Source organism: Oppia nitens, unplaced genomic scaffold, assembly GCF_028296485.1.
Source record: "Oppia nitens isolate AA-2021 unplaced genomic scaffold, nextdenovo-longstitch-racon4-pilon3 scaffold22_pilon_pilon_pilon, whole genome shotgun sequence".
In the NCBI taxonomy this organism is placed as follows: Eukaryota; Metazoa; Arthropoda; class Arachnida; order Sarcoptiformes; family Oppiidae; genus Oppia; species Oppia nitens.
Genome location: NW_026533202.1, coordinates 1366078 through 1387589, shown reverse-complemented (window position 1 = coordinate 1387589; position 21512 = coordinate 1366078). Strand labels below are relative to the sequence as shown.

Here is a 21512-nt window from a genome sequence, read left to right as displayed (position 1 = left end):
AATACTACTATTGTATATAAATATAAGTTTTAAAATTAAATAATTATAATAATAAGTTTTAATAACAATTGTAATAATTATTAATAATAATAATATTAATAATCAAACAAATAGTTTATTTGTTTAACTGTTTTTTAAAGTTATTTAAATTAGTTTTTTGTATAATTTTAATTGTAGTAATTATAAAAATATTATATATATTGATAAAAATTTCGACTATATATTAGTTAATCGATTTTTAAAAAAAAAATTTTCTAAAATATATTAATATATATCTTTTTTAAGTCAAGTTTTAATTATCATCACATTTTTCAAATTAAAATATTTGACAATGAAATAGCAAATAATTTTTTTGTGTCTAAATAATTAACATTTTTTCATATAATTGTAAATATTGATATACAAATACAGTATTTTTTGTGTATAATAGTATTGTAATATATTATTATTATTATTATTATTATTATTAGTATTATACCGGGAGTAGATTCCCATTATAGTATTTAGAAATTTATTTATTATATACTGTATTAATATATAAAAATTTTTTTGATATATTATATAAGTTTTTATTATTAAAAAAATTATTAAAATAAAAGTATTAATAATTAATTTCACAATAATAAAGTTAAATTTAGCAAAAATAGGATAATTATTATCAATAGAAAATATAAAATTAAATATATATTTTTTTTAAAACTTTTAGTTTAAAATAATTTTTTTTTTTGATTAATTATTAAATAATATATAGTAATTAATATTAAATAAAATATGTATTTATGATTCTAGACTTTAAACACAAAAAAAATAATTGAGTGATACAACAAAAAAATAATATCAAAATATTTTTTACTATTAGTTATTTATTTTGGAATTTATTTTTTAAAAAATAATAAATTAACAAAATTTAACCTTGTAACATTTTGTTTTTTCTTTTATTAATATTAGTTAAGTTATAGTACTATAGTAACTATAGTATAATACTTTATATATATTAAAAAAAAATAATTTAAACAATTTTATTAGTAATAAATGTGAATCTATTTCTAACATATATATATAGTTTATCTTATAATTTATACCTAACTTATAGTTTAAATTTAATTTGCTTATATTTTAGTTTTTTAATTAAAAAAATAATGGCAATTATAGAAAATATAATTAATATTATCCATGTTAATTATCAAACAATTTCACTATCAATTGTTGGCGCTATAATTATTTATTTAGTAATGTATGTATAAATATATTAATTTATTAATAAAAAATTAACAATATTTACTTTGAATGTTAAAATATATATGTATTTATTATAATATATTATTATTAATAATAATACTAAATTGTACTGGATAAAAATTTGTTTTTTTCAATAAATATTATTATTATTATTATCAGTCAATATGTTGTACATTTTAATTATTGGAAATCGCGTGGTATATCTGGTCCAATACCTTTACCAATATATGGCAACTATTTGCAAACTATACTAGGTCATCATCATGAACAATTAATAGCCTGGACAACTAAGTTTGGCAATGTAATTGGGTTAGTTAGATATTATTATTTAAAAAAATTAAATAAAAATAAAATAAACTATATTTAAATAATAATTATTATTATTACTTATATTATTTCTAATAATATTAATTAAATATATATTTTTAAAAAACATTAAATAAAATTTATCTAATTATACAAAAAAATAATTTTTACAAAACAAAAAAATATATTTAAATAACTTATTATTATTACTACCACTACTACCACTACTACCACTACTACCACTACTACCACTACTACCACTACTACCACTACTACCACTACTACCACTACTACCACTACTACCACTACTACCACTACTACCACTACTACCACTACTACCACTACTACCACTACTACCACTACTACCACTACTACCACTACTACCACTACTACCACTACTACCACTACTACCACTACTACCACTACTACCACTACTACCACTACTACTACTACTAAATGTACAGTATATATACATAACTAATTGTAATACAGTATAATACCTGTTATTTAATTATTACTTATTATTATTATTATTATTATAACAGGACCTACCGTTTTTCACGTCCGGAACTAATTATAGCCGATCCGCAGGCCATCCATCAAATAATGGCCACTGATGGACAAAAATTTCAACGACAACGCGAGTGGCCACTGGTCATCAATTTGACCGACTATCAGAAATATCTGTACGTAAACAGTAAGCACAGTATGAGTGTATTATCGCATTTGTTTCGACCGGAAAATATGAAAAACATTGAATCGTTAACCGAAACGGTATTCCGAAAGTTTGCCACCGATTTGGCCGAAAATAATAGTAATAATAAGTTCGGTAATAGTTTTCTCCAGCGAAACGGCTGGTCATTGGACAGACTGGACGCACGGCTAGTCATCCAGGAAATGGTTATGCAATTTCATATTGACATATCATTTGGCCAGAGTTTTACCGATCTGAACCTATCGGCCGATAAGTTTACCCAAAGTATGCCCAGATTTGATAAAAATAGGCGACTATTGTTGACCACAATGTTAGTGCCGTCGCTGGTCGACCCCGTCATACGTTTTTATGGTAAACTGTTTGGCGAAACTCAACGCTATTTCATTGACAGTACACACAAACTTATTGAACACCGTAGACAACTGTCCACCACTACTACTACTACTACTACTACTAGTAGAAGTAGTACTACCGGTGCTCTGGAAAAGCCTAACGATTTTTTGCAACTATTTGTCGACTATCGGCACAAATCGGGCGACGGTCTGACCGACAACGAAATTGTCAGCCTATACTATGCCTGCTATCTGGCCAGCTATGAGCCGATGTGTCTGATGTTGTCGATGGCCGTATACGAGTTGGCCCGCCAGCCATCCGTACAGCAACGTCTGTACGACGAACTCAGTACACTGCGCACCGGTAGTCGTGGCTGTGGTAGCGGTAGTAATGGTGCCGACATTCAAGAGCTACCCTATCTGAATGCTGTACTATTGGAAACAATACGTATGTATCCGTCATTTGTGGCCAATCGGCGCGCTCAGGAAGATGTCTATTTGGCCGATATCGGGGTAACCGTACCGAAAGGTACTGACGTAGAAATGTCGTTCATATCCATGTACTATAACCCCCAGTATTTCCCGGATCCCTATCGTTTCAATCCCGATCGATTTATGCGGCCATTGGTCGATCAACAAACGGCCAATACGTTCCTGCCGTTCGGCAGCGGTAAGTATACCTATTGTATTGGCCAACGATTTGCCAAATTGGTACTCAAATTGGGTCTGGCCAAACTGGTCGAACGGTTCATGTTTGAGCCGACGGCGACTACAGAAATACCGTTCAAATTCAACCGATTTCCCGATATATTGTTACCGAAATCATATGATCTGAAGTTTGTATTGAGAAAATAAATTATCAATTTTGTTGTTGTTGTTGTTATTGTGTTTAAAAGTTATTAATTATTAATTAATTAATTAATTATATAGTAAATACAAGTATCATATTTTTAATGTTATTATAATTAATTATAATTAATTAAAAAAATTATTTAAATAAAAATCAGTTTTAAAAAAGTTATATTTAAATGCTTTATTATATGAACAAAATATTATATAAAAATAAAATTATAATTATTTTTTTTAAATAAATTAATTATAAAATATTTTTCATAATATTATTTACTATTAAGACTACAATAATGATTTTATCAATCAATTAGTTTAATATAACAATTTGTTTAATGTATTGTATTATAAATTATTAATTTAATACTTAATAATAAGCAATTTGATAGATATAATTAAAGTATATCTAAATAATTCCGGCATCTTTTGCAAGTGTATAAAAAATGGTCGACTTATTGGCCAACAAAACATCGGGTTCGGCAAACTCAGCTACCCGTCCATCGTTGAACACTAGCACCCGATCCGAGTCCATAATCGTATTGATTCGGTGGGCAATTGTCAGTACAGTACAAGAACTGAACTCCTGGCGAATGGTTCGCTGAATAAGTGCATCGGTTTCCACATCGACGGCAGCCGTGGCCTCGTCGAGGATCAGTACTGATGTATGTCGTAGTAGAGCCCGAGCCAGACATACAAGTTGTCGTTGACCAACACTTAGATTATCACCCGATTCGCTAACCGGTGAGTCCAGCTTAGAGTCCAGCGATTGGACAAACAGTTTGAGATGTGACTGTTCTAATACTGACCACAAATCGCTATCGGTATGATTTCCAAACGGATCCAAATTTGATCGAATAGTACCCGAATAGAGTACCGGTTCCTGTGGTATGATTGTCAACCGCGATCTTAACTCCTGGAGACCTAATCGGCTGATGTCGATGTCGTCGATAACAATGTTACCCATTGCCGGCTCAATGATCCGAAACAGTGCCAATGTTAGGGATGACTTTCCAGCACCGGTTCGGCCAACAATACCTATCTGTTATAATACAAGATAATATATATATATAATGCTATTTATAGTATAATACTTATATTAATTAAATAATATCACAATTTTTTTCCTAAAAAAAATTTATACTCAATTAAATAATTTCAATATATTGTAGTATAATTGGTAGTAATCATAATAATATTAATGATAATAACAATAATTATTTGTTTAATTAATTAATTTCTAAATACCTTTTCGCGGGGTTTAATGCTGACATCAATACCGCGTAACACCAGATCCAAACCGGGTCGATATCGGGTACCGTAGCCATCAAACCTAACCGAACCGCTAGACGGCCAATCAGTGGGCAATTCAACTGTCGACTGCCAGTCGGCTTCGGGTTTTAGTTTAGTATATTCATCCACCCGTTCCACTGAAACGATACAGTTTTCAACCAAAATAAACGATTTGATCAGATTCTCAAACGATGTCATCAGACTAATGGCCAACGATAGGCTAACACCTACCGAACCGCCCGTTTGCCGATTCTTGGACAGTACGGCAAATAGTGCGGCAAAAAATATCAATAGATTGCTTAGCAATGCCATCCGTATCTGTAGCCAACTGGTGGCCAAAACATTGGGAAACAAACACTTCTGATTGGTGTCCAATCGGTACTCAATTTCCCGTATAAACCTTTCGGAACATTGATAGGCCCGTACACTGGACAGACCGTTAACCGACTCTTCAAAGTGCGATATGATTCGCGATCGTGTAGTCGACTCTAATCTGTATTACATTTAATATTATTATAATTTTTATTTAATATAAAAAAAATTGTATACCTTTTTAATTGACGCGATGTGTTGATGTAAAATATCTAAATATTTTGAATTTTATTAAAAAATTATTGTTATTTTTTTTATATACTGTATGTGTGTGTTATAAAAAATAATTACCTGAAAAAACACATATAAAACAATAACAACAACAAGTGGGGCCAAAAATAGTGGCGTCACTACTGAAATGTTTATTAGTCCACCAAATAGTAATAGAAACTCATAGATAAAAATACTATAATATAAATCAATATATATATATATATTAAATATAAACATTTATATAAAATATTTATTAAAATAAATTTAAAAATTAGAAAATATATGATAATTATATACTCTATCTTAGAAAATATTATGTATTAGATAAGGATTAATCTCTCTCTCTCTCTCTCTCTCTCTCTCTCTCTTAATTTAACTATCTATTCATCTATTAGCTATATAGTATATACATATACAAAAATAACAATAAAGAGAGAGAGAGAGAAAGAGATAGATAGATAGATAGATAGATAGAAAGATAGATAGATAGATAGATAGATAGATAGATAGATAGATAGATAGATAGATAGATAGATAGATAGATAGATAGATAGATAGATAGATAGATAGATAGATAGATAGATAGATAGATAGATAGATAGATAGATAGATAGATAGATAGATAGATAGATAGATAGAGAGATAGAGAGAGAGAGAGAGAGAGAGAGAGAGAGAGAGAGAGAGAGAAAAGTTACGTACAAAACAGTTTCAAATATCTGTCCGTCCAAAACATCGAGATCTCTACTGAATCGGTTCATTATACGACCCAATGGTGTTGTATCGAAAAACGACATGGGCGCATGCATTACACTTGTAAGTATCTGACCGTGCAATTGATGGGCAGCCCGTCGGCTGCCGATAATAAAAGCGGTCAGCGATAGCATTGTCAATAGCAAATAAGCGGCAATCAGTGCGCCGTATACACCCATATAGTAAGCCGTATTGTTACCACCGTTGCCGATATCCGTTGTCCATTTGGACAGCCAATTAAATACAGCCATTAGGCAGGCGGCGCCTCCGATTATACTGATAGCAAATATGCAAAATGATAGTATGGTCAGTGAACGGACGTATTTAATATATACCTAAATTATAAAATACAAACAAATTAATTAATTAACTAATATATTAATTAATTAATTGACTAATATATTAATTAATTAATTGACTAATATATTAATTAATTAATTGACTAATATATTAATTAATTAATTGACTAATATATTAATTAATTAATTGACTAATATATTAATTAATTAATTGACTAATATATTAATTAATTAATTGACTAATATATTAATTAATTAATTGACTAATATATTAATTAATTAATTGACTAATATATTAATTAATTAATTGACTAATATATTAATTAATTAATTGACTAATATATTAATTAATTAATTGACTAATATATTAATTAATTAATTGACTAATATATTAATTAATTAATTAATAATAATAATCACATAATAACTTACACTAAGCTTAATATGTCCGGACTCTACGCTCTCTTCATCGATAAGCTGTGTCTCCGTAATGTTTGGTGTTGTCATCAATTGTTGGTCATTATCATCGGTAGGTACAGGTATTGCTGTTGATGTATTGTTTTTGTTAATACTATCCGTGATTTGGTGACCATCAGTATAATCTTCATTATCTTCTTCTTGTTGTTGTTTACTGTTAGCCGAGTATTGTGCGACCAAATCGGCAAACTCGCGATTGTTTGCCAACAGCTGTTCATAGGTACCGACAGCGGTCACTGAGCCGTCTTTCAATACGACAATACGGTCGACATCGGGCAATACAAACAGCTGATTGGTAGCCAAAATACGGGTCTTGTTCTTCAATAAACCGGTTCGCGAATCAAACACTTCGGTCATAATATGTTTGCCCACATGACTGTCCACTGAAAGTAATAAATTCATAAATAAATATTTGTCTAAAATAAAGTTTGTTTAAAAACCTGCGGATAACGGGTCGTCAAACAAATAGATGTCGGCATCGGAATAGACGGCCCGACATAAGCTGACTCTCTGTTTCTGACCGCCGCTCAAATTGATACCCTTTTCGCCGATTTCGGTCTCATCTCCGCCGGACAGTTGCCGAAGATCTGGTTCGAGAGCACAGGCACTCAGTACTTGACTGTATCTAATCTGATCGTATGGTTTGCCAAACAGTATGTTGTCTTTGAGGGTTGCATTCTGTATCCATGCCTGTTGGGGAACATATGCCATACTATGTCCCTGTGCTATATTGATTGAACCGCCAATCAGTTCCATATCACCGATCAGTGCCGACATCAGTGAACTCTTACCAGAGCCGACACCGCCGACCACTGCCACAAACATACCGTCACTGATAGCAAGATCTATGTCTTTCAACATATTGTTGTTGTCGTCGCTGGTGGTGGTAGTGGTTGTGGTGCTGTTTGTCGTTGTTGTTGTTGTTTGTAAATCATTTTGACTACCAATCCATGAAAGTGTTGCCTTTTTAACTCTAACAGCAAATTGTTTGCAATCATTGTTTGTAACATAATTGTAATGTTCGGATAATTTAAGAAAATGGTCGATACGTTTCAATGATACATAAATCTATTATACAGTAATAATAATATTATTATTTTAATTAAATATATATATATATATATATATATTCAAACAATAATATTAATTAATTAAATAATTAATTAATTACTAATAACTTACCAAACAAACTGAATTGAAAGCATAGGGCAATACAACAATACTAGTGCTTAGTATGTTAAACAAGGATACGGATACAAATATAAGCTGTGCATTGATATTGTTGCTGCCATTCAATGATATAAACGTACCAAATGTGGCCAACTGTGCCAATATTGGCGATGCAAATGTCACTACCAGTGTAACGGCAAGCCATAGCCCACCGCATAGCATATGTTTTAGCTCGCGGTTACGTATTTTGTTAACCATTGCCATATAGGGTAGTTCCCAGGCGTATAACTGTTGGCGTATAATAATAATAATAATAATAATAATAATAATAATAATAATAATAATAATAATAATAATAATAATAATAATAATACTTAATAATAATAATAATTGTTGCACTATATATGAATATTATATAAATACAATAAATACAATAATGTTAATATTATTAATTAACTTACTTTCAATATATAAATATAAGATATAAGTTAAAAATAGTAAATACTATAATTAAATAAATTATATAAAAAAAAGTTTACTATTAATATGATTATATATATATGATGTATGTAAGATATATTTTATAATTAATTAATTAATTAATTTATATTAATTAACTTACTTTCAATATTTTCATACCATTTAGTATTTCGTTCATTAAGTTTATCCGATTGTCTTTCAATTCATACTGTTTTTGTTTAGCCGAACCAATGAATACGGTTAGCAATAGACTGATTGGTATCATAGCTATCAATATGCCCAGACCTACAAAAGCGGCCACACCTACTTGACAATAGATCAGATAGACGGCCAAACCGATCTGTATGGGCATTGTAATTAAGTATGGCGGCCATTGAAGATAGTCTAGTTTTTTTGTTGTTGTTGTTTTTGAGTTAATTAAATAAATTATAATTGAATAGATGGTTAGTTAGATATATATATATATAATATAGACATACCTATAATACGTTGACAGTCAACTGTCATCAAATTGACTATTTCTCCATTAGGTGTGAGCCGTTTGCTATCATTGCTTAATACCAGTGCTTTGCGATATATGGCTGATGTTAGACACGATTTAACTCTTATTCCTTTATAATTATAATTATTAATAATAACCAACAAAAATAATATCATATTTTAGTCAAATTTATAAATTAGTTTTTTTACTACTAGTGCAATGCACACACACACATACATGCAGTAAACATACACTCACACACACAAACAAATACATACACATACACATACACATACACATACACATACACATACACATACACATACACATACACATACACATACACATACACATACACATACACATACACATACACATACACATACACATACACATACACATACACATACACATACACATACACATACACATACACATACACATACACATACACATACACATACACATACACATACACATACACATACACATACACATACACATACACATACACATACACATACACATACACATACACATACACATACACATACACATACACATACACATACACATACACATACACATACACATACACATACACATACACATACACATACACATACACATACACATACACATACACATACACATACACATACACATACACATACACATACACATACACATACACATACACATACACATACACATACACATACACATACACATACACATACACATACACATACACATACACATACACATACACATACACATACACATACACATACACATACACATACACATACACATACACATACACATACACATACACATACACATACACATACACATACACATACACATACACATACACATACACATACACATACACATACACATACACATACACATACACATACACATACACATACACATACACATACACATACACATACACATACACATACACATACACATACACATACACATACACATACACATACACATACACATACACATACACATACACATACACATACACATACACATACACATACACATACACATACACATACACATACACATACACATACACATACACATACACATACACATACACACACATACACATACACATACACATACACATACACATACACATACACATACACATACACATACACATACACATACACATACACATACACATACACATACACATACACATACACATACACATACACATACACATACACATACACATACACATACACATACACATACACACATACACATACACATACACATACACATACACATACACATACACATACACATACACATACACATACACATACACATACACATACACATACACATACACATACACATACACATACACATACACATACACATACACATACACATACACATACACATACACATACACATACACATACACATACACATACACATACACATACACATACACATACACATACACATACACATACACATACACATACACATACACATACACATACACATACACATACACATACACATACACATACACATACACATACACATACACATACACATACACATACACATACACATACACATACACATACACATACACATACACATACACATACACATACACATACACATACACATACACATACACATACACATACACATACACATACACATACACATACACATACACATACACATACACATACACATACACATACACATACACATACACATACACATACACATACACATACACATACACATACACATACACATACACATACACATACACATACACATACACATACACATACACATACACATACACATACACATACACATACACATACACATACACATACACATACACATACACATACACATACACATACACATACACATACACATACACATACACATACACATACACATACACATACACATACACATACACATACACATACACATACACATACACATACACATACACATACACATACACATACACATACACATACACATACACATACACATACACATACACATACACATACACATACACATACACATACACATACACATACACATACACATACACATACACATACACATACACATACACATACACATACACATACACATACACATACACATACACATACACATACACATACACATACACATACACATACACATACACATACACATACACATACACATACACATACACATACACATACACATACACATACACAATCAATACATACCCATTGTATTAATTATTTCATATGAATATGCGTTAAAAAAAGAGTAGACAACATTGGTTATAACAAACAGTACTGTATAGATATATCCGTGCCATTGATATTCATAATTGTCACCAACAAAATCAATTAATAATCTAAACCACACACAAAAAACAATTATTTTATTTAGAAATATATATATAAATAATTATATTTAATAATAGATTATATAAAAATATTTTAGTTATTTTAGTAAAAAAATGGGATAATTTTTGTTGTTGACAAATATACATGTATGTATAATAAACATAAAAAATAAAATTTTTAAATAAATTAATGTTTGTTTTTATTATAATTATTTTTTATGCTCATGTATATAAACATGTTTACTTAAATTTAGTAAAAATTGTTTACCCCCACCCCTCCTATACCACCCTGAAATCAAAATCCTGTTTTTATGACATACCCACCCCTCCCGTCACCTACTAGTCCCTATACCTACTTGATAATCAATGGCTGTACAGTTTGTATAGTACTAGCAGTCATAAGCAATATAACTGGACCAATAATATCCAGGCCAAACATTTTGAATATGACCATGAACACACTAGTATGATCCTTATTATTTGAATTATAATGTTGCTTGGTGATGGTGTTGGTTGGATTTATATGTAAAATAGTTTTGCCCCTAATTTTTTCTATGACATTGAATTTTTTATTATTATTATTATTTAGAAACCAATGTTTTGAAAACATTTTGTAATTTTTTAGACTACTATCCACTGAACGCAATGGCCATAGATCTTGTAATTCTAGAGATTTTCGCCAACCGTTTATAAACAGCATATCTATCCAATGGTAGGTTATCTTTGATATAAAGGATGCCCTCTCTTTTGGACACACTTTAGGTTGTTGTTGTTGGTGGTGTTGATGATGACTGTAAGTGTGTGCTAACTGGCCATCTATTATCGGCAGTTTATCGGCAAATGTTGTTAAAATAAACAACAGTCCAGTCAATGAATATGATAGACATCTCAATATAAACTCATAGTATCTGAGTTTATCATCCGGTGCTGTACTGTATGTAACAATGGATAGTGTACTCGAAAATGTATCAATCAATAGGTATAGCCAAACACAACCGCTTCGATGAATACCACAGCGGCGTTGGGCATAAAAAATGATACACAGGGCTAGTCTGGTAGCTGTTTGTAAGGCTGTCATAATAATATAGGCCGTACTCGGACTGTCCAACCATTGATATTTGCGAACCAAACTGAATATTAGTTCAAAAAATAGGACAATTGTGCCGACAATAGTCAGACCTAAACGACTTGTGTTATATAAATTCCAATCAATTGATGGTTTGTCCGATGATTTAAAACAATTATAGATAATGTATGGAATGGTAAGCCATAGGAATATACAGGGAATCCATGCAAACCAAGTCTCGATCATACATGAGCTCAGATGAGGATCGGGTGTATACCATGTCTGGTGACTATCCTGTGGTATGTTATGGTTATTATAAATTAAAGTATAAATTTTATATTAATATATAACTATTAGATAGATTTATTTAATAAATAATGTTATGATATATTAAGGTTATATTTTAATTAATTTGTTATTATTATTTTTATAGATTTAATATTATAATAATATTTACCCATAATTTTGTTGTACAAATATTTTCAAACATATTATCTTGTATTTTCGTATATTATAACTAATTAATACATTTTAAAAATAACAATATAAAAAATATATATAGGAATTAATATTCAAATATATTTTTTTTCTAATGTATTGTATTAGAAAACAATTATTTAAATTATATATATAATCTAAGAATAAGTTTTTGTTTTAAAAGTATTTTTTTTTAAATTATAATATAATGATTTGACAAATAGTTTAATTACAAAAAAATTAAATAGTATAATAGAAAATAGTCATTGAAAAAAATAATTAAAATAATATTAATATAACCTAGCTACTGTTAACTATACTAAAAATTTTTTAAACAAAATGTTTTTATGTATAATATATTTTACGTATATACGTACGTATATACATAAATATATAATGTCACCATTATCCAATAAATTATCCTCATAACTAATTACCCATAATTTTGTTGTCCACAAAAATATTATAACTAATTTATATATACAAAAATAATAATATAAATATATATATACTGTATATATAGGAATTAATATTATTATAATTTAAGTTTTAATGTATTGTATTCTAAATAAATATAAATACAATATTTATTTAAATTTCAAACAACTGTATATATATTAATATATTATTTATTAAATAATAATACTAAAATCATAGATTTTATGGTTTTAAATATTAATTTTTGTATAAATAGTTAAAATATTTTTTATACGATATTAAATTTTTCTAAATTTAAATCTAAATTTATATAATAACGTTAATAATAATTTTTAAAATATCTCTATCTCTAATAAAATATAAATTATAAAAAACAATTAAAAAATATTAAGCTATTATTTAGAATGATATAAATTAATTAATATAAAAGTTATTTTTTTTATTTAAATCTACAATTAAATAATTCCGGCATCTCTGGCCAGTGTATAGAAAATTGTCGATTTGTTAGCCAACAAAACGTCGGGTTCGGCAAACTCAGCTACCCGTCCATCGTTGAACACTAGGACCCGATCCGAGTCCATAATAGTATTGATTCGGTGGGCAATTGTCAGTACAGTACACGTACTGAATTCCTGGCGAATGGTTCGCTGAATAAGTGCATCGGTTTCCACATCGACGGCAGCCGTGGCCTCGTCGAGGATCAGTACTGATGTATGTCGTAGTAGAGCCCGAGCCAGACATACAAGTTGTCGTTGACCAACACTAAGATTATCGCCCGATTCGCTAACCGGTGAGTCCAGCTTAGAGTCCAACGATTGGACAAATAGTTTGAGATGTGACTGTTCTAATACTGACCACAAGTCACTATCGGTATAACTGTCAAACGGATCCAAATTTGAACGAATAGTACCCGAATATAGTACCGGTTCCTGTGGTATGATTGTCAACCGTGATCTTAACTCCTGGAGACCTAATCGGCTGATGTCGATGTCGTCGATAACAATGTTACCCATTGCCGGCTCAATGATACGAAACAGTGCCAATGTTAACGATGACTTTCCAGCACCTGTACGGCCAACAATACCTATCTGTATAAATACAATAGCAAAATAATTGTATTTATAATCTACTATTAGATAAGTTTTTTACTATATTTTAATATTATTATATATTTAATATTACACACACACACACACACAAAAAGCAAACCAAATACGGTATTACTATTATTATTATACATAATTATAATATACTTTACTATACTAGTAATTAAATACAGTATAATAATGTATAAAAATAATTTTATTTTTTTAATAGTATTTTTGTTTGTTTGTTAGTCAACCATACCTTTTCACTGGGTTTAATGCATACATCAATACCGCGTAACACCAGATCCAAACCGGGACGATATCGGGTACCGTAGCCATCAAACCTAACCGAACCGCTAGACGGCCAATCAGTTGGCAATTCAACTGTCGAATGCCAGTCGGCTTCGGGTTTTAGTTTAGTATATTCATCCACCCGTTCCACTGAAACGATACAGTTTTCAATCTGAATAAATCCACGAATTAGACTCTCAAACGACGGCATCAAAGCTATGGCCAGCGATAGGCTTACGCCAATCGAACCGCCAGTTAGCCGATCTTTGGCCAGTACGGCAAACAATGCGGCAAAAAATATCAATAGATTGCTTAGAACAGCCATCCGTATCTGTAGCCAACTGGTGGACAAAATATTGGGAAACAGACACTTCTGATTGGCGTCCAATCGGTACTCTATTTCCCGTATAAACCTTTCGGAACATTGATAGGCCCGTACACTGGACAGACCGTTGACCGACTCTTCAAAGTGCGATATGATTCGCGATCGAGTAGTCGACTCTAATCTGTAAAACATACAAAAATAATTTAATATTTTATAATTTTATTATTAAGTTTTTTTTCGTATACCTTTTTAATTGACGCGATGTGTTGATGTAAAATATCTAAAAAATTTTGATTAAATTTATAATACATTTGTTATTTAGTATGTGTTTGATATGTGTGTTGTGATTGTTATGAAAATAATTACCTGAAATAACACATAAATTATGATAACAACGACAAGTGGGGCCAAAAATAGTGGCGTCACTACACAAATGTTTATTAGTCCGGCAATTAGTAATAGAAATTGGTAGAAGAAAAAACTATAAATTTTTTATACAAAAAATATAAAACAAAAATATAAAAATGTAAAATAAGTTTATAAGATATTATATGATAAGACTATTTAATAAATTATCTATTTAGTAGTTTTATTTGCACCAAATAACATACATACATACATACATCATACACACACACACACACACACACACACACACACACACACACACACACACACACACACACACACACACACACACACACACACACACACACACACACAGTCACACAACTACAAACACACGCAAACACACACACATACATACTTACTCTCTCACACACACACACACACACACACACACACAGTCACACAACTACAAACACACGCAAACACACACACACACACACACAGTCACACAACTACAAACACACGCAAACACACACACATACATACTTACTCACACACACACACACACACACACACACACACACAGTCACACACAGTCACACAACTACAAACACACGCAAACACACACACACACACACACACAGTCACACAACTACAAACACACGCAAACACACACACATACATACTTACTCACACACACACACACACACACACACACACACACACACACACATTCACACAACTACAAACACACGCAAACACACACACATACATACTTACTCACACACACACACACACACACACACACACACAACACACATACAGAGAGAGAGAGAGAGAGAGAGAGAGAGAGAGAGAGAGAGAGAGAGAGAGAGAGCGAAACGTACAAAAGATATTCAAATATCTGTCCGTCCAAAACATCGAGATCTCTACCAAATCGGTTCATTATACGACCCAATGGTGTTGTATCGAAAAACGACATGGGCGCATGCATTACACTTGATAGTATCTGACCGTGCAATTGATGGGCAGCCCGTCGGGCGCCGGCAATCAAACCAGTCAATGACATCATTGACAATACCATAAAGCCGGCAATCAGTCCGCCGTATATCGATAGATAGTAACCGGCATTGGCTCCGCTATGGATATCCGATGTCCATTTCGATAGCCAATTAAACGTTCCCATTAAGCAGCCAATGGTTCCCATTAGGCTTATCATAAATGTACAAAATAATAGTATAGTTGTTGAACGTATATATTTTATGTATACCTTTTTTTGAATTGAATTAAATTAATCAATAATAAATATAAAACAAATTAATTAATTATATATTAAATTTGTTAAAAAAAAAAATTAAATAATAATAATAATCCCAATAATAACTTACACTAAACTTAATACGTCCGGACTCTACCCGTTCTTCATCGATAAGCTGTGTCTCCGTAATGGTTGGTGTAGTCATCAATTGTTGGTCATTGCAAACGGTAGGTGCTATTGATATGCTGTTGTTGTTATCTATTATAATATTATCCGTCATATAATCGCTAACATCTCTAACATTATCATCAAAATCTTGTTGTTGTTGTTTTTCGTTATTATTTGTCGAGTATTGTGCGACCAAATCGGCAAACTCACGATTATCGGCCAACAGTTGTTCATAGGTACCGATAGCGGCTACTGAGCCGTCTTTCAATACGACAATACGGTCGACATCGGGCAATACAAACAGCTGATTGGTGGCCAAAATACGGGTCTTGTTTTTCAATAAACCGGTTCGTGAATCAAATACTTCGGTCATAATATGTTTGCCCACATGACTGTCCACTGAAAGTAATAAATTCATAAATAAATATTTGTCTAAAATAAAGTTTGTTTAAAAACCTGCGGATAACGGGTCGTCAAACAAATAGATGTCGGCATCGGAATAGACGGCCCGACATAAGCTGACTCTCTGTTTCTGACCGCCACTCAAATTGATACCCTTTTCGCCGATTTCGGTCTCATCTCCGCCGGACAGTTGACGAAGATCCTGTTCGAGAGCACAGGCACTCAGTACTTGCCTGTATCTAATCGGATCGTATGGTTTGCCAAACAGTATGTTGTCTTTGAGGGTTGCATTCTGTATCCATGCCTGTTGGGGAACATATGCCATACTATGGCCCTGTGCTATATTGACTGAACCGCCAATCAGTTCCATATCACCGATCAGTGCCGACATCAGTGAACTCTTGCCAGAGCCGACACCGCCGACCACTGCCACAAACATACCGTTACTGATGTCAAGATTTATGTTATTCAATGTAATGTTATTGTCAGTTGTGGTCGTTGTTATGCTTTTTATTGTTGTTGTTGTTTGCAAATCATTTTGGCTACCAATCCATGAAAGTGATGCCTTATCTATGGTTACAACAAATTGTTTGTTATAATTGTTTGTAACATAATTGTAATGTTCGGGTAATTTAAGAAAATCGTCGATACGTTTCAGTGATACATAAATCTATAATTTAACCAAAAAAATAAAATAAAATATTAAAAAAAATTTCATATAAAATATTATATATTAAAATAATAATAATAAAATTTACCATGCTGATCGAATTAAATGCATAGGGCAATAGTATAATGCTTAAATTAAGTATGTTAAATAGCGATACGGATACAAATATACGTTGGGCATTGATTTGGTCGCCCCCTTGCAATGCGGTAAACGTACCGAAAGTGGCCAACTGTGCCAACATTGGCGCCGAATAGGTCAGTGCGAGTGTCAATGCAAGCCATAAGCCGGCGGATAGCATATGTCTTAGTTCACGGTTACGTATTTTGTTAACCATTGACATATAGGGTACTTCCCAGGCATATAACTGCACGTATAAAAGACATATTAAAAATATTGTTATAATTTGTTAATTAATTTATTTATTTTAATTAACTTACTTTCAATATTTTCATACCATTCAGTATTTCGTTCATCAAATTTAGCCGACGATCCTTGAATTCAAACTGTTTTTGTTTAGCCGAACCATTGAATACGGTTAGAAATAGACTGATTGGTATAACGGCAATCAATAAGCCCAGTCCTACAAAAGCGGCCACACCTACTTGACGATAGATCAGATAGACGGCCAAACCGATCTGTATGGGTATTGTAAATATCAATTGCGGATATTGAAGATAGTCTAGATTTATTTTTTAATAAATAAAATTTAATATTTTTATTAGTATTAGTATTGTGCTAATACTGTAAATAGATAGATAAGTACAATCGATACCGTACCTAAAATACGTTGACAGTCAACTGTCATCAAATTAACAATTTCTCCATTAGGTGTGAGCCGTTTGCTATCATTGCTTAATACCAGTGCTTTGCGATATATGGCTGATGTTAGACACGATTTAACTCTTAATCCTTTATATAATGTGTTAATTAATGAAAATTAAATAACAAAAAGAATATATATATATATAATAAATAATAAAATTAGATTTTAAACTACTTTATTTTTTACTATTAGTGATATGCCAACACACACACACACACACACACACATACACACATACAAACAAACATATGCACACACACACACATATATATTCACACAAAAACACACACACACACTACCAAACATACACACACATACAAACAAACATATGTACACAAAGACACATACACACATACACACACACACTTACGCACACATAAATACACGTGCACACACATATACACACACATACACACACATACACACACATACACACACATACACATACACATACACATACACATACACATACACATACACACACATACACATACACATACACACACACATAAATACACGTGCACACACTTACATACACATGCATACACATGCATACACATGCAAACACATACACACATATACACACACTTACACATACATACATACACACACACACACACACAATCAATACATACCCATTGTATTGATTATTTCAAATGAATATGCGTTAAAAAAAGAGTAGACAACATTGGTTACAACTAACAGTACTGTATAGATATATCCGTGCCATTTATATTCATAATTGTCACCAACAAAATCAATTAATAATCTAAACCACACACAAAAAATAAAATTAATAATAGATTATATATATATATAACAGTTGAATGATTTTAGTTATTTAAAACAAAACAATTAAATCAAGTGTTTTAATCTTATTATAATTATTTATAGACAACATTATTGGTACTATCAATATGTAAAATTCTATGGGAATGTATAGTATTTTTCATACATTTTTTTATTGCATTTTTTTGCCAAATTCCCAATAAATTCCCATTAAATTCCCAACAGCTTCCCTCTAAATTCCAACTTAATTCCAATTAAATTCCCTATAAATCTTCGTTAAATTCTCAATAAATTAAGTAATAAAAATATTTCCAAATTAATTTATCAATAGTCAAAATATATTTTGGCGCCGAAAATTGGTAGGAGCCTACCTAACTTTTTCAATTTAGACCAGGCGGTAAGATACGATCTCATGGTGGGGGGGGGGGGGTGAGATGTTTTACCATACCCTACCCCACCCCTTTGGCAACCATTATTTTTACCTACTTGATAATAAGTGGCTGTACAGTTTGTATAGTATAGGCGGCCATAACCAATATAATTGGACCGATAATATCCAGGCCAAACATTTTGAATATGACCATGAACACACTAGTATGATGTTGATTATTTGTATCATAATGTTGATTGGTTATGTTGGTGGTGGTGTTGGTTGGATTTATTTGTAAAATAGTTTTGTCACTAATTTTTTCTACATTGAATTTTTTATTATTATTTAGAAACCAATGTTTTGCAAACATTTTATAATTAGTTAGACTACTGTCCACTGAACGCAATGGCCATAGATCTTGTAATTCTAGAGATTTTCGCCAACCGTTTATAAACAGCATATCTATCCAATGGTAGGTTATCTTTGATATAAAGGATACCCTCTCTCTTGGACACACTTTACGTTGTTGTTGGTGATGGCGATTGCTATAAGTGTCTGCTAACTGGCCATCCATATCTATTATCGGTAGTTTATCGGCAAATGTTGTTAAGATTAACAACAGTCCAGTCAATGAAAATGATATACATCTCAATATAAACTCATAGTATCTGAGCCTATCGTCCGGTGCTGTACTGTATGTAACAATGGATAGTATACTCAAAAGTGTATCAATCAATAGGTATAGCCAAACACAACCGCTTCGATGGACACCACAGCGGCGTTGGGCATAAAAAATGATACACAGGGCTAGTCTGGTAGCTGTTTGTATGGCTGTCATAATAATATAGGCCGTACTCGGACTGTCCAACCATTGATATTTGCGAACCAAACTGAATATTAGTTCAAAAAATAGGACAATTGTGCCGACAATTGTCAGACCTAAACGACTTGTGTTATATAAATTCCAATCAATTGATGGTTTGTCCGATGATTTAAAACAATTATAGATAATGTATGGAATGCTAAGCCATAGGAATATACAGGGAATCCATGCAAACCACGTCTGGATCATACATGAGCTCAGATGAGGATCGGGTGTATACCATGTTTGGTGACTATCCTGTATTATGTGTATGTTAATTTTAAATTAAGTATAAATTTTTTTATTAATATATTTAACTAGTAGATAGATTTTTTTTTAATAAACAATGTTATAAAAAAGTTATATTTTAATTATATAGTAATATTATTTTATTGAATTAATATATAATAATAATAATAATAATATTTACCCATAATTTTGTTGTACAAATATATTCAAACATATTTTCATATATTGTAAATAATTAATACACTTAAAATTAATAAGTAATATTAATATTTATTGTATTGTATTAAATTTTTATACTCTAGTATCATATAAAACTAAAATCTAATCAAACAACAAAAAAGCAATGATTTGACAAATAACAAAAAAAAATAGTTTAGTCATAAAAATTAATATTTATATGTTAAACAGTATAATAAAGTTATTATTTATATAAAAAAAACAGTTATTTATTAGTTTAACTATTTATATTTTCATA

The 21512-nt window shown here is 31.1% G+C and overlaps 4 protein-coding genes across 4 annotated transcripts; 1 reads left to right on the top strand and 3 right to left on the bottom strand.

Moving 5' to 3' along the window:
• The first annotated feature begins 1432 nt into the window (after positions 1-1432).
• Positions 1433-3447, top strand: LOC128953498 (cytochrome P450 3A31-like). The gene is made up of 2 exons (XM_054298981.1): positions 1433-1548; positions 2091-3447. The coding sequence occupies exon 2, from the start codon at positions 2152-2154 to the stop codon at positions 3445-3447; it is 1296 nt and encodes a 431-aa protein (XP_054154956.1). The 5' UTR covers positions 1433-1548; positions 2091-2151.
• A 400-nt stretch (positions 3448-3847) lies between these two features.
• On the bottom strand, positions 3848-8755 carry LOC128953497 (ATP-binding cassette sub-family C member 2-like). Its single transcript, XM_054298979.1, has 9 exons — positions 8635-8755; positions 8025-8300; positions 7283-7910; positions 6798-7225; positions 6016-6401; positions 5395-5509; positions 5281-5315; positions 4687-5224; positions 3848-4480 (listed from the first exon to the last, which is right to left on the bottom strand). Exons 1-9 carry the CDS (start codon positions 8668-8670, stop codon positions 3848-3850), a joined length of 3075 nt encoding a protein of 1024 aa, XP_054154954.1. The 5' UTR covers positions 8671-8755.
• A 7-nt stretch (positions 8756-8762) lies between these two features.
• On the bottom strand, positions 8763-12725 carry LOC128953496 (multidrug resistance-associated protein 1-like). Its single transcript, XM_054298978.1, has 6 exons — positions 12044-12725; positions 11770-11824; positions 11289-11422; positions 8972-9103; positions 8821-8876; positions 8763-8777 (listed from the first exon to the last, which is right to left on the bottom strand). Exons 1-6 carry the CDS (start codon positions 12723-12725, stop codon positions 8763-8765), a joined length of 1074 nt encoding a protein of 357 aa, XP_054154953.1.
• A 1124-nt stretch (positions 12726-13849) lies between these two features.
• Positions 13850-21019, bottom strand: LOC128953569 (multidrug resistance-associated protein 1-like). Its single transcript, XM_054299058.1, has 12 exons — positions 20043-21019; positions 19403-19536; positions 18722-18853; positions 18382-18623; positions 18033-18308; positions 17329-17944; positions 16835-17271; positions 16334-16716; positions 15465-15579; positions 15344-15378; positions 14742-15279; positions 13850-14482 (listed from the first exon to the last, which is right to left on the bottom strand). The coding sequence occupies exons 1-12, from the start codon at positions 20996-20998 to the stop codon at positions 13850-13852; spliced, it is 4497 nt and encodes a 1498-aa protein (XP_054155033.1). The 5' UTR covers positions 20999-21019.
• Positions 21020-21512: the final 493 nt, after the last annotated feature.

What these genes read in the sequence shown, in the direction of transcription:
- LOC128953498 (XM_054298981.1), top strand. Translation starts at nt 2,152, where the DNA reads ATGGCCACTGATGGACAAAAATTTCAACGACAACGCGAGTGGCCACTG.
- LOC128953569 (XM_054299058.1), bottom strand. Translation starts at nt 20,998, where the DNA reads ATGATCCAGACGTGGTTTGCATGGATTCCCTGTATATTCCTATGGCTT. An exon ending in TGACTGTCAACGTATTTTAG is followed by an intron (nt 18,624 to 18,721) that starts GTACGGTATCGA and finishes AAATAAATCTAG; the next exon opens with ACTATCTTCAATATCCGCAA. An exon ending in TAATTTATGTGTTATTTCAG is followed by an intron (nt 15,379 to 15,464) that starts GTAATTATTTTC and finishes AAAATTTTTTAG; the next exon opens with ATATTTTACATCAACACATC.
- LOC128953497 (XM_054298979.1), bottom strand. Translation starts at nt 8,670, where the DNA reads ATGAACGAAATACTAAATGGTATGAAAATATTGAAA. An exon ending in ATGGTATGAAAATATTGAAA is followed by an intron (nt 8,301 to 8,634) that starts GTAAGTTAATTA and finishes ATACGCCAACAG; the next exon opens with TTATACGCCTGGGAACTACC. An exon ending in CAGATATTTGAAACTGTTTT is followed by an intron (nt 5,510 to 6,015) that starts GTACGTAACTTT and finishes TTTATATTATAG; the next exon opens with TATTTTTATCTATGAGTTTC.
- LOC128953496 (XM_054298978.1), bottom strand. Translation starts at nt 12,725, where the DNA reads ATGATCGAGACTTGGTTTGCATGGATTCCCTGTATATTCCTATGGCTT. An exon ending in GTACAGCCATTGATTATCAA is followed by an intron (nt 11,423 to 11,769) that starts GTAGGTATAGGG and finishes TGTGTGGTTTAG; the next exon opens with ATTATTAATTGATTTTGTTG. An exon ending in TGAAATAATTAATACAATGG is followed by an intron (nt 9,104 to 11,288) that starts GTATGTATTGAT and finishes ATAATTATAAAG; the next exon opens with GAATAAGAGTTAAATCGTGT.